Source organism: Lygodium microphyllum, chromosome 1 (genome assembly GCF_053477565.2).
Source record: "Lygodium microphyllum isolate KBCC chromosome 1, Lygodium_microphyllum_v1.1.10, whole genome shotgun sequence".
NCBI classification, from domain to species: Eukaryota; Viridiplantae; Streptophyta; class Polypodiopsida; order Schizaeales; family Lygodiaceae; genus Lygodium; species Lygodium microphyllum.
This window is the reverse complement of record NC_141135.1, coordinates 73225992-73239178: the sequence shown is the minus strand read 5'-3', so window position 1 is coordinate 73239178 and position 13187 is coordinate 73225992. Positions and strand designations below refer to the sequence as shown.

Below are 13187 nucleotides of genomic sequence, written 5' to 3'. Positions count from 1 at the left end.
CCATGAGTTGCCATTCAATCAACAATGATATTTTCTAAATGTATATCTGATTAGCATTTGATTTTATAAGGCATGATGTTGTTCTATTGTTCCATGGTTATGTTTGGTTAATTGTGTGTTAAGCATAACTTCAGGGATACAACTATTTAACAAAGCAATGATCTACACTTTGTATTGACAATGGTGTTGTACATTTGATTGTACGTTAATGGTGTTAAGACCAATACGAGCTAGCTCATCTGAGTGTTGTTTATTTTATGAGTGAAAAGGGGAGTTATCATACGATAGAATGGCAACTCTCCATTTCACTCAGAGTGGGCCTGGTTGGCAACAAAAGCCAAGCTAGGTACTGCACGTGCATGGGGGCACAAAGTATGAATTATTTGACTTACATAGAATCGACATTCAGTATCTTAGAATTTGTGCCATACATTCAAGAAGCTTTTAAAAATGTATCATTATGCACAAAGCACACTACTTGTTGCATGTGAAGTGTGCTACTTGTGATACCTTTTATGATAGCATAGTTGCTTCCCTTTGCTCACAAAAATGTGAAGTGAATGAGGGGTAGTTTGGTGAACTTCACAATGATGCTAACTACGTACTTGAAGTGTAGTTAGCACTGTTGGCCAAGCCAATTAGTTTTATGTAAAGGGAAAGATAAATATAGCCTCAAGCAAAACATGCACATGCATAAGCATTCCCATGCATATACATTTAAGAAATGCACACATGAATGTACATTTGATTGTATGTTAATAGTGTCAAGACCAATATGGGCTAACTCGTCAAAGTCTTGTTTTTTTTTTCAAGTGAAAAGGGGAGCAATCACATAATAACATGGCTACTCTCCTTTTCGCTCATTAAAATAGTGAAGTGAGTCAGGTGTAGCATCATGTTATTTGCAAGCTTAGAAACCATTCAATACATAGTTGAGAGACCAGGGCAACAACAAAAGCCAAGCTAGGTAGTGTATGTGCATGTGGTTGATAAAGAAAGAGTTCTACGTTTGATGGAGAGAGAGAGAGAGAGAGAGAGAGAGAGAGAACATGGAACTTTAATAATGCATAATATTCTCATTTGGAGAGAGAGGCACATTGCCTAATGGCCTAACAACATCATCACCTCGCATACTCTAAAGTCATGAACTCCATGAATCGTTATACGGATAATTAGAAGAATTTGTTTGCTAAATTCAAAAAATGCATCAAGAATACAATGGCCAAATGCATCCCCGAGGCCTTACTAAGGGCATATGAAATATAAAAAATAATAAATACATGTACATCTCATTTAATTCGAGTTTTGTGACAGCAAGGGTGTCTCCATAAGAGAATTGAACACTAAGTTTACTCATCTTGAGGACTGTGGTTGACCTCACTGACCTTCTCTCAGCGTTGACCTCACTGGTTGACTTAGGTGAACTTTACTTTGACATGTTGTACTTACCTTGAGCCAGGGATTATTTTTGCAACTTACCACACCCTTCCAATGGTAATTTTCCTTGCTATAGAAATGAGGAAAAAATTTAAGGCTTCTTGTGAAAGGTCGAATAAAAAATTTGCCCTTCTCAAATAAATGCAAAAATATAATAGCCTTGCTTATGAAAGGCATATATTTTTATTAAAAATTAATTAATATTATTATTAAAAAATAGGGTTATAAGTTATAACTTATAAGTTACAAGTTACAAGTTCAAATTTCAAGCCTATTTTTCATAATAATACTAAAATCATCCTCGGACGAGTTGGATCTTGAGGGCTGAGGCACTCAGCTTTTAGGGATTTGTGTATCGAGCTGCTAGCATGCATGTTGACAAGGAATCCGGAGGCTGGCCATGAAGGCATCACACTGAACAATGAATACATTTGCAGAGTGCCAACCATCCCTGAGCTCCAGTGACAGCTCGCTAGTGTGCCGCCACACTCAACACTTCCAAGTTCCCCCCAACAGCCCGTTGTCGCCACTCCCTCGCTGAGCAATGAGTCGCTAGACGGCTACCAGGCTCCAGACGAGTCCAGAGTCCTAGCCAGGTGTCCGAGGACTTGACGCCAGGCCCCAGGGGCGTGTCATGTTGCCTTTCGACAAGTGTTGCTGGTGCTCGGTGCTCTCTGTGTATGTCGTGATGCTGCAATGCTGGCAACTGCACTGTGCAGCAATGCAAGCACCTGGGCCCTCGGCCTTGCTCTCGAGGTTATGGACTCCCCAAGTTGGCATGCTATGTGCACGCTCCCCAAGTTAGCCTACTGTTGCGGCGCTGCCTGCTCTCGAGGTTCCAATGGTTATGGCCTCCTCAAGTTAGCATGCTGCCTGTGCACTCTTGCCAGCTGCTATGCCCTTCAGGCTAGTAATGATTACGGCCTCCCCAAGAACTTAGAAGTCTTGAAAGGCTCACAAGTGGTGAGGAGTCAGGACTTGCGATGCCAATAGCTAGAATCCAGACACAAGCGTTAGGCACTTGTAGCTGGCTACAACTTGCCACCAACGGCTAACTGGCAAGATGCTGCAAGGTTGAAGGCACATGTGACACCACCGTTGCCTACACCAACCTTCATTTTCTACACTCAACATTGCGCAGGATTGAGAGGTATAGTCACGATCTCAACCTACACTATATTGTCACTGTACATGTGCTCAGCACCACTGCTATCTAATGTATTAACTCATTATAAAGGTTAAACCCAAGTCCTATGCTTCGAACTTCGAAGTTCATATGGGCCATTCCAAAGTCAGGAGTCTTGAATTAATAATGTTAAATGCATTCTCAATATATGATTAGGAAGCTCAATCACCATAATGATTTTTCTTTGCATGTGTAGATTAAACTCAAGAGAGGAAAAGTCTTCAAAGTGAGGATTAAAGGAGCTCTACGAACTTGCCAAGTGGCAAATATATTTTGCATCCACACTTCAAGTTGCAACTCCACTTGTCAAGGTAGATGCACGTATGACATCTCTTTGAGTTATAACTTATTCGTCTATGTTTATGCATTTTCTTTTTTACAGAGAGAGAGAGAGAGAGAGAGAGAGAGAGAGAGAGAGTATGTGTGTGTGTGTGTGTGTGTGTGTGTGTGTACGCTAAGCCTAGTACCATTGTTGTGTGGTTTTGTATATTGATTAATGATAGCGTATAAGCTATATGTCTTTCTCCAGATTATGGGTCTTGGTCGGCCAAAGAGAGATACTCTACAATTAAGTATTCCTAGCGCATTCTCTGGAAAGAGATCTGTACAAAGGGACATTGTGGGATCATCATCGAATCCAATTAGTTATCATGTAGGTCAAAATGATGATGTAGATACATCAGCCATGACATTGCATGTTGAAATATACAATACAAATGTTGGAAATTCAAGTGATGATATGCATGGCAAATGGGTTATGGATACAAATATGCACTTGGAAATGCCGCACAATGCTACATGTGAGGTTATTTTTAATGATGCGGGAAACAATCATGTATGGAATGCAAGCTCTTTGCAAAATGCTAGCAGTGATGGTATGACATGTGATGATGCATTTAATGCTAATATGTCAGCAAGTTTGGATTTGAATATGCCATTGCAAAGTGTGATTGATGATGGTGGAGATGGATTACCTCCAAGTCATGTAGATTTAGCTTCTCCTCTTGAGAATGCATTAAAGAATCTTCATGAGTGCTAAGCCCAATATGCTACCCATGGGCAAAGGACAAATGAAAAGCCTCTCAAAAAGTAGAAGGGTATTCGAACTTACAAGGAGCACTAGAAGGTGTATTATGAATGGAGTTATTCATCTTATGATGATAAGGGGCAACAAAGAGTACATTGTCCTTGGTGTACAGACTTCAAAATGCAAAATCCTTTTTGCACAACAAGGAGCAAGAATGTTAAAAGACCTAGTCTAGAAGGCCATCAACAATCAAAAGAGCATAAAAAGGCAAAACAAATGTGGTTTGAAAAGCAAAAAAGGACCACATTGCCCATTGAAAAGCATGTGCAAGTTTTGCATGATAGTGAAGAGGAAAAAAGGATATCTCACATCAAAGTACTTCTTCAAAAGATGCATGCAATTGCTTTGAGAGAAAAACCTATTTCTGACGATGTTGAGGAACTAGTTTTCTATAATGTGCCGAATGCACCGATAGTGAACTCTTGTGGTGCATACACATCTTCATATGTAGCAAAGCTTTTTCTCATAACTTGTCATAATGTGTATTATAATAAGATCTGTATTGAACTAAGGGAAAGTCCATATTTCTCAATAATGGTTGATGAAAGCACAGATATATCATGTAATCATAGAATGATTGTATGTATCACATATCTTACTGAAAAAGGGAATGGGTCCATTTGCAATCGATTTATGAGACTATTGGAGACAGTAGATGGTTCTACAGATGCATTCTATGCAAGTCTTACAACATACCTCTTGGAGCTTGAGTTGCTTGAGGCAAAACTTGTTGGTTTTGCAAGTGATGGATGTATTGTAATGACAGCTTGTCAAAATGGCCTTGTGACTCAGTTTGCAAGGGAAGTTCCCCATTTGGTGCGTGTGCATTGCATTGCACATAGAGAGGCACTTGCTGCTAAGGATGCATTGGAACCATTTCCTATTTTTAAACTCTTGGAAAAGAGTATTAAGAAAGCATACAAGTGGATTAGAAGCTCTTACAAACGCCATAACTTGCTAGTGCCTTTGAGGTGCCAATGCAAGAGGTTTTTGAGAATGCATGATATTCGTTGGCTCTCATAGGGTGATGTTGCACTATGATTTGTGAAACTTATGCCTGCTTTATTGCATCTTTTGAAGTTGGAAAGCCATGATTTATATGACTTTTTTACATCTTTCAAGTTACTATTCTTTCTACACATTGTTGCAAATGTGTTTCATTATTTAAACATGCTCAATATAAAGTTCCAAAGCAAGAATGTTGATGTGACTTCCATTGGCACTGAGCTTGTAATGACAATGGAGACTTTGGAGACAAGGTTTCTTGGAGATATATTTGGCATTGGAGCACAACAGTACACATCCTTTGTTGAAAAAGAAAATGATGGATATCTTCGCTATACATGTGACACATATGGACAAGAAGTGCATGATCTTCACACTCGTTCATTTGGAGATAAGGATCCAAGTCATAATCTAAACTCTTGGGAGAGTTGCATATCTATGGGTAGAGAATTTGTTGGAAAGATTATATCATCCTTATGTTTGGGATTCAAAGATATAAAACTCTTTGAAGCAGCAAAAGTATTTAGTCCAAAAGACTACCCTAATGAGCATAAGGCAAAGTTTGCCATGGGAAGGATTTGGTTGCCTATTTTGTTAGAAAAATTTGGGGGCTTAGTTTATGTGAATGCATGTAACTTGCAATATGAGGATTTCATGATTAGATTGAAAAGGACTTGTCCAAGCATGAGTATGCATGAGGCATGGACAATATGTGGAGTTGACGAGCATCGGGAGCAAATGTATGGAGAAATGAAGAAGCTTTGGCGTGCTTGTCTAGTGATTGTTGCAAGTACAATGGTCTGTGAGAGGGGGTTCTCTAAAATGAATAGAATTAAGTCTCTTGAGAGAAACTGCCTAGCTTTGGAGACATTAAATATGTTCATATTTTTATTCTACAATGCTGAGCAAAATCCTCGTGTTGTGGATTGGGATGCTATGTATATTGCTTGGGATGGCTTGAAAGATCATCGAAATCCCAATGTGGTGACAACTTAAGAAAGTGGTTTTCTTGTTGCTTTTGACAACATGTGTTGATCAATAAACCTTTTTTTTTTCAATATAACAAATAATGACTTGGTTTGCAATTATGATATTTTTAAAGGCTTTACAATGTGGATTATGCCTTTAGTTTTAAGGTTATGTAACAAATTTTTAAGATATATATATATAGGCATTTTTGCCTTTCCTGAAGAAAGGTAACTTGGAAGAGTGCCCTTCTTGAGACAATAGGGTCCTAACTTGCAAAAATGAAAGTTGCAGGCTTGAGCACTTTGGTTTGACTGACCGCCTCCTCTTGTCGTTGACCTCAGCTGTTTTGAAGTTTTTTGACGAGCGTTGACCTCGGCTGGTTCTATGCTTGCAGGGCTGACTAGGCTCGTCGTTGCATCGTATGTGCTAACTTAACTAGGCTCTCTTAGGGAGCTCAACTAACTAAGCCCTCTTAGAGTGATGCCCCAGAGGCACTCGTTAGGCTTTCTTCATGTCTGCTTAGCACAGGCATACTTGTTGAGATATCGCTTCAGCTTCGACTCCTGGAGTCCCTGCTTCCCAATGCATGTGATACAGTAGCAGCCATGCACATGAATGTCCATACTCACTCTAGCCCAAGTTATGGACCTCTAGTATGCAGAGAGCTCATAGATAGTGTAAAGCTGCTCCCAAGTGCAAGTCTTGGAGTTGGGTGTTCATCTCTAAGGCTGGGTTCAGACAGAGGGAGCAGAAATGCAAACAAAGAACAGCCTTCTACCTCTTTTGTTGGGGGGAGGGGTTCTAATAGAAAGAGGGTGGGTCGGAGGAAAGAGGAGAAGATCTCAGCCACTTAGGGCATGCCCCTTTGATATATCTCTACTGCCTCTCATCTGAACCCAGCCTAAGTTCATATGAGGACTTGATATACAGATTGTATTCATGTGATCTCACATAGCCCATGCTTATGCTCCAATAGAGATGGGTACCAGTGGACAAAGGTATCTTTGTCGATCATGCTAGGATATCTAGCATGCATCATTCGTGTTCTTGTAGTACACAGTCCACATGCTTATTGGTTATTGTGCTATTAACATGATGTAGTCCCACCTTTGGCTAGGAAAGGGAGGAATATTTACACTTCTAACAGTGGCTAGTGGAGTTAAGGCACTGCAAGCGCTTTATTTTCCAAAACAAACTCCTACTAATTAAAGTGAACTTTGTACGAACTAGCCTGCCCTTGGCTGATTGAAACAAGGCATTATTTTATCAATGTTTCATACAGAATACAAGGTGGCCATATGTTCAATAAATTACAATGATATGGTTCATGTAGAATATTTACTCAGGAGATCCCATGACCGTGTTAGGAGATGCATACCAGCCACATAACCCACATCAACAGTAGGATTAGAGATCACTACATGGGCTGATCAGAAAGAACCATTGCTGCAAACACATGAAGATGGCTTTCTGGATCCAGATCCTGAATAACCGTGGATGCAATGCCCGCACAGCACTGCTTGCTTATTCACAGAATTACATGCCTTGTCTGAAAGCTAAACAAATACTGATACAAACCAAGAAAGAAGGTAATAAATTGCCTGCCAATCTGCAAAAGCTTAGCTCCCAGCTGTTCTGGAAATTGTGAGCCCAATGCAGGCATCCACAAAATCAGGATCCACATAATCCGAAGAATAAATCTGTAAATGGTCACCAATCGACTTCTTATGAGCTTGAGAAATGAAGAGCCTAGCAAACGGACTGATGCGACTTGTTACGGGCTTTACACAAACCACTGCATTGTCTGCTTGAGGTGTACATGTATTCTCAACTCTATAAAAGTACTTTCTGCTGTGCACAGGAGACTGCTTTTGGAGGTACTCCATGTTCTTCTGAAATTTTGTATTGGGTAGATCTGTGTCTGTCCAATTGTCTTTCAGATATGCAGAGCTCCACAGAGGGCTTCCTGGAGAAGGGGCTGGAGCTTTCTGCGGTTTCCACACGCATATTACTCTCTTCGGAAGCAATTCCTTTAGGGTTCGATCAAATGCGTGCACATCTTGGGGAATGAGATAATCCCCCAACTGCTCAATCAAATGTTTGTCAAAGTCTTGTGGATCTTCATGTCCATATTCTGTCCTGAATTCAATGATAACAAACTCGGACTTGGTCTCTGACAGAAACTTCTTCAACTGATCGATAACCCTCTGGACTGGGTAGCTTTTTAAGATGCCATGGCATACACGGCAATCTTTTTCAATCCGGATGTCAAAGGCTCGAACCCCTAGTACTAGTTGCTTGTAAATTGAGAGTTTCTGGCACTGGGCAAATGGTCGAGAGACCATTGGAATTCCTATCCTATCTGTGGCTGAATCATGGGAACCTGGCCAAACTACAGTTTTCACCAAGAGCTTCTCCAGATCTAAGCTGCCCATCCATTCTTTGTGATCTTTTGTGTGGTAGTCACTTCCAGGAAACTCCGCACCTTCAGCTTTCTGCAATTCTGCCAGCTGCTGCTTCTCAGTCATAACAGCCTTCTGTCTTGCAAGTTGATTTCCCATTTCTACACCAAAAAAACAAAAATCCCACTGATATCAGAATATTGTAAGTCTGAATTTCTCAGCATTAATCCTTTTATACAGCATAAGATCTATATATATCGTTGAACATATCATCCTTCGACAGAATAGCTTTGTCACATTCAAACACCAAGAAAGATATTGTGTTGTGTAGAGAGCAAGACAATATTGCTGGAAACTTGCATGTAATCACACTGGAAAAGGTCATAAGAAAGGTTACAATTACAGATTGCTGTCAATCTGATGAGGCGATCATAATACATTTCACCTTATCACTTCAGAAGGATATTATAATATGGCACCTGTGACTGGAGACAGGGAACCATGCACTGGCCTACATCTTCCTTCCTATCAGTTAAATGGGAAGAGTTTTCAGTCTTGATCAATTGACTGGTACAAACTGAACTGATAGTATTCAGCAAGTAAACTAAAATCTAAATAAGATGCAGAGAGAAGTAAGATTCTAGTTTGCTTTGACAAGCATCGAATAGAAATGTACGGAGGGGTCATAAGAAGATACAATAACATCGAGCATACCAATGATTTTTAGATAAAGGTAGATCTGCCACCTGAATTCGCTCGTGCGATCTACAAATTGTATGATAGACTATGCCCTGTGCATCCTGGCATACTTGTGCCATAGGCATTGTCTTCTCAAGATCATAGATATGTACACGGTATTTTTGTCTTGGTTTGTGGGGTGTAAGGGTACTCCTCCCTCCCAATTTGGGGCTTTGTAGGTATCCTTTGGCTCGGAGCCAAATGCACCTATATGGAGGTAGTAGTGCACTCAAGCGAGATACTCTACAACTGATCTCCATTTCGAGGGAGAAGTAACCTTTGGGGAGAGAGAGAGAGAGAGTTCAACCCAAAGAATGTAATTCCGATTGCTACAGCTGGTACAAAAAAAAAAGAATAGGAAAGCAATCAATCATTTCATTGATAGATCATTGATGCTAGCTGGAAGATTCTTCTGAACCGGCTGTGAAAAACCCCATCATGGGCTTGCCGATTGGTCATGGGATGCAATTGATCTGCATAGGAGATATTCTTCTTACAAACAGGGCACGGCCTGTGCACACAGGATACAAAGAAGACACCGATTGTTGAATGGCCCCGGTAGCCACCACCCATGGGGTGTGCCTATGTGACTGTTTCTGCGAGAACAGGAGGGATCTTCAAGAAAACTATGTTTTCAGCCAGAACAAATGCAAATCCATGGAAATTATCCCAGCTGAAACGTGTGTGAGAGAAGGGAGAAGTAGAATAGGTTTCCAATGCTGAGGATCCACCACATCGGATTGTTGGAGTCCCCCATCATTCAGTGCAGCGCGCACAACACGAAAAACGTCATTGCAGCCCAAAATCTCTTACTGGCGGGATTATAAAGCATCATTGACGGGCAAAACCGTGCCATTGTGCACCAGTAATCCTTAAAAGACCATAAATCAAGACACAGGCAAGAGAGCTGAAATTGAGACGAAACACCTTTAAACCTTAAAAGGCCGAATGTTATGCCGCAGAAGCTCAAGAAGGGCACACAGCTGGATTCGATTCAATCCTCTTTTTCTTCTGTATCTGCAATGGCACTTGGCTATTTCAGTCCTCTTCGTCTGCAATAACACTTCTGTGTCTGCAGCGGCACTTGGTTAAATGTAGTTGTAGTTCTCTGCTTCTAGGGTTCATCCCTCTGCTCTACTGTGAGCCATTGGAGGAGGTGCACTTGAGAGGACAATGTCTCTCGTGGTTATCATCAAACAGAAGAAAGGGGGGAGAGAGAGAGATGGGGGGGCCCTTCCGGCCTGGACATGTGTTCCATCATACTTGCATTTCCTCATTTTACTCCTCTTGTTTTCACGCACAGGACAAAAACGAGAACAGGCCTCTGCTGTAAAGAAGAGCTTAGAACTGCCCACGTGATCTTCCCCACCTCGCCTGATCCATTCCGTCCACAGGAGCCCACTTCAACTCTCGCAACTTCGCAAGGATTCCTCAGCCCAACAGGCTGGTTTAGAGTGTTAAGATCAGAAGGCGAAAGAACCCACCATTCGTTCTGTGACAGGCCCCTATTTTCTGCAGCTTTCCTGTGCTGGGAATTTGGGAAAGGTCTTTTGTGTCAACTTTGAAATTAGAGTGTCGTTGCCCAACTTCTCCGTTATGAGGCTGTCCATTTTTCTTTTTATTTATGTAGTTTAATATTATATTATATTATATTTTCGTGTCCGCATTTAAAAAAAGTTTTAATATTATAGAACCTCAATTTCCATCCTGGCTTGTTGACATGGCCTTGCTACCTATTAAAAGATAACATCGCCCTTTTGGGATAGGATATTAAGTTATGACAATGAGACCTGTGAAGGTGACATTCTATTGGAGTAGCATCCACTCAATCTCTTACTATTGTTGTTGTTGTTGGGGTGGTGGGGGAGGAACTTGGAAGTTGGAACACATATCCACACCAGAGATCACACACGAAAACATCTCCGATCGCCACATGTCACTTGTGCGTGTTCCCGCAAACTCCCACCTAACAATGAATGGCAAGTTCCCTCACAGTCTTCCCATAGGCACAATCTATGTCCACACCAGAGAGATCGCACATGAAAACATCTCCGATTGCCACATGTCAATTGTGCATCCACCTGTGAACTTCCACCCTACAAAAGAATGGCTACCATCCTCACAATCTATCCCATAGGCAGAGCATATGTCACAAGCGATTATTGAAAGGAGGAGTATAAATTGAAGGGTTTAGAAAGTGTGAGGCAACAACATGTTGCCATAACAAGTCAACTTGCCCCAGAAGATGCAAAAGTGTATTATTAATGAATTATAATAACTTGCTATATCAACCTAATGTAGGTCACATAATATATAAACATATATAATAAATAATATAATAGATATATTAATAACAAATGTTAGATTATTAATGTGTGTGTGTGTGTGTGTGTGTGTGTGTGTGTGTGTGTGTGTGTGTGTGTGTGTGTGTGTGTGTGTGTGTGTGTGTGTGTGTGTGTGTGTGTGTGTGTGTAGACATATAGTAACATAAAATATAAATGTATATAATATTTTATATATATAATGAATTTTAGATTATAAACGAATAATATACCATTGTAATTTTTATATATATGATGTGTATATATTGACTTAGTACAATATATTATATTTAATAGATATATTAAGTAAACATGTGTGTGTATAACCTATATTATTATAATTGTTTATGTATATATATAAATATAGTATAATAACATATTACAAACCAAGTCATTTGTTAGAGATGTTGGTTCCTAGGACAAAGCATTTAAAGGCTTTCTTATCAAGCACATCAAGGTTCACAATGGTTGTGAATTGGTCGCGTCCATGTCCTTATTCTAGCCTCACTAAGGCTTAGCTAGGAGAAGTATATTATAAGCGTTTGATTTAGCTATGGTGTATAAATGGCATGAGGTTTAAGCTCTTGCTGCAATTGAAGGTAGAAATCGGATGGACAATCAGTGCAAAGGATCTAACAAGCTTTTTTTATATATTCTTTATGCTAATAGCAATGAGGACAAAGGAAGTGAGGATAAAGAGATGGATTGTTGACATAAGAAGCAGAATCCAATCAATAGGAGACATAGTGCTAGGGGTAATATGCATGATGCAAATATTTAGCCATAAGTGAAGATGTTGGGGATGAGAACTCGATACGGACGCTCAAAGTTGCAGCCTCTATGCTAAATCACACGCATGTCAGTAACATGAACTTTCATAAATTATTCCATGCTTGATTTACATCAAAATTGATGCTAAATATTAGGATATCTATGTTCTAGGTAGATTATACATTATGCAAGAATGGTTTAGTTTATATTGGTAATAACCTTGGGACTTGTATATTCTATTGTCATTGGCATATCTCTTAATACTTTCTCAGTGAATGTGTTCAAAGATTAATGCATTGTTGAATTTTTTCTCAAAGCTATGGACCTCATATATTCTCCCTAGATGTCTCCTATATTAATAATATATTATTGGGTGCTTCTTTATATGCATTTTGTAGTGTAAGTTAAATCCCTTGGAGTTTCTCTTTCTCATTATTCCCATTGTGGCAATTTTGAGATGGCTCTTGACATGGGGTATCTCCTTGGTGAAGTCCAAATCATTGTCTTTGTATAGGTGTAAAGAAGTTTGGTTTAAATGATTGGACTTCATCTTCACTCTATATATACAATTTTAAGGGAATGAAAATGCCATCAATGCAATTGCCAAGGGGACATGTCCTACTACATGATTGAGTGAGAAGATATCTCAAGGCTAGATTGCTAATTTTCTAATGTTCAAGGGCAACATATTCTCATCTCAAAATTGGCAACATATTCTCATCTCAAAATTTTTAAAAACAATGTTAGTTGAATTATGATGAAGCTTTTATTAGGGTGGATGATTGATTTTGAATCTTTAGTAACAAGGCTAGAATAATTCTCAATAAATGATCTAAGAGCTAGTTTACACTGGAGTCTTCTATTTCAAAGTGTGCATATATATCCTCTATGTGTGTGTGTGTGTGTGTGTGTGTGTGTGTGTGTGTGTGTGTGTGTGTGTGTGTGTGTGTGTGTGTGTGTGTGTGTGTGTGTGTGTGTGTGTGTGTGTGTGTGTGTGTGTGTGTGTGTGTGTGTGTGTGTGTGTGTGTGTGTGTGTGTGTGTGTGTGTGTGTGTGTGTGTGTGTGTGTGTGTGTGTGTGTGTGTGTGTGTGTGTGTGTGTGTGTGTGTGTGTGTGTGTGTGTGTGTGTGTGTGTGTGTGTGTGTGTGTGTGTGTGTGTAACATGCATTAGGACACAAACATTGGTGCTTTGAGCTATAGTACAAAGCATCAAGACAACACCAACGCAAAGCATCAAGAAAACACTAGTAAGAAGCACCAAGAGATTTTAGT

At 39.9% G+C, this 13187-nt stretch overlaps 1 protein-coding gene across 2 annotated transcripts; it reads right to left on the bottom strand.

Annotated features, from left to right (window-relative positions):
- Window positions 1-6918: 6918 nt before the first annotated feature.
- LOC148041260 (PLC-like phosphodiesterases superfamily protein) lies at window positions 6919-10357 on the bottom strand. 2 transcript variants are annotated; one of them, XM_087678745.1, is made up of 2 exons: window positions 9752-10357; window positions 6919-8247 (listed from the first exon to the last, which is right to left on the bottom strand). In XM_087678745.1, the coding sequence occupies exon 2, from the start codon at window positions 8243-8245 to the stop codon at window positions 7304-7306; it is 942 nt and encodes a 313-aa protein (XP_087534871.1). In that variant the 5' UTR covers window positions 8246-8247; window positions 9752-10357; the 3' UTR covers window positions 6919-7303. The 2 variants fall into 2 exon arrangements, with proteins under 2 accessions (XP_087534871.1, XP_087534878.1); XM_087678752.1 differs by having other exon boundaries at window positions 9760-10357.
- Between the last annotated feature and the right edge of the window lie 2830 nt (window positions 10358-13187).

What these genes read in the sequence shown, in the direction of transcription:
- LOC148041260 (XM_087678745.1), bottom strand. Translation starts at nt 8,245, where the DNA reads ATGGGAAATCAACTTGCAAGACAGAAGGCTGTTATGACTGAGAAGCAG.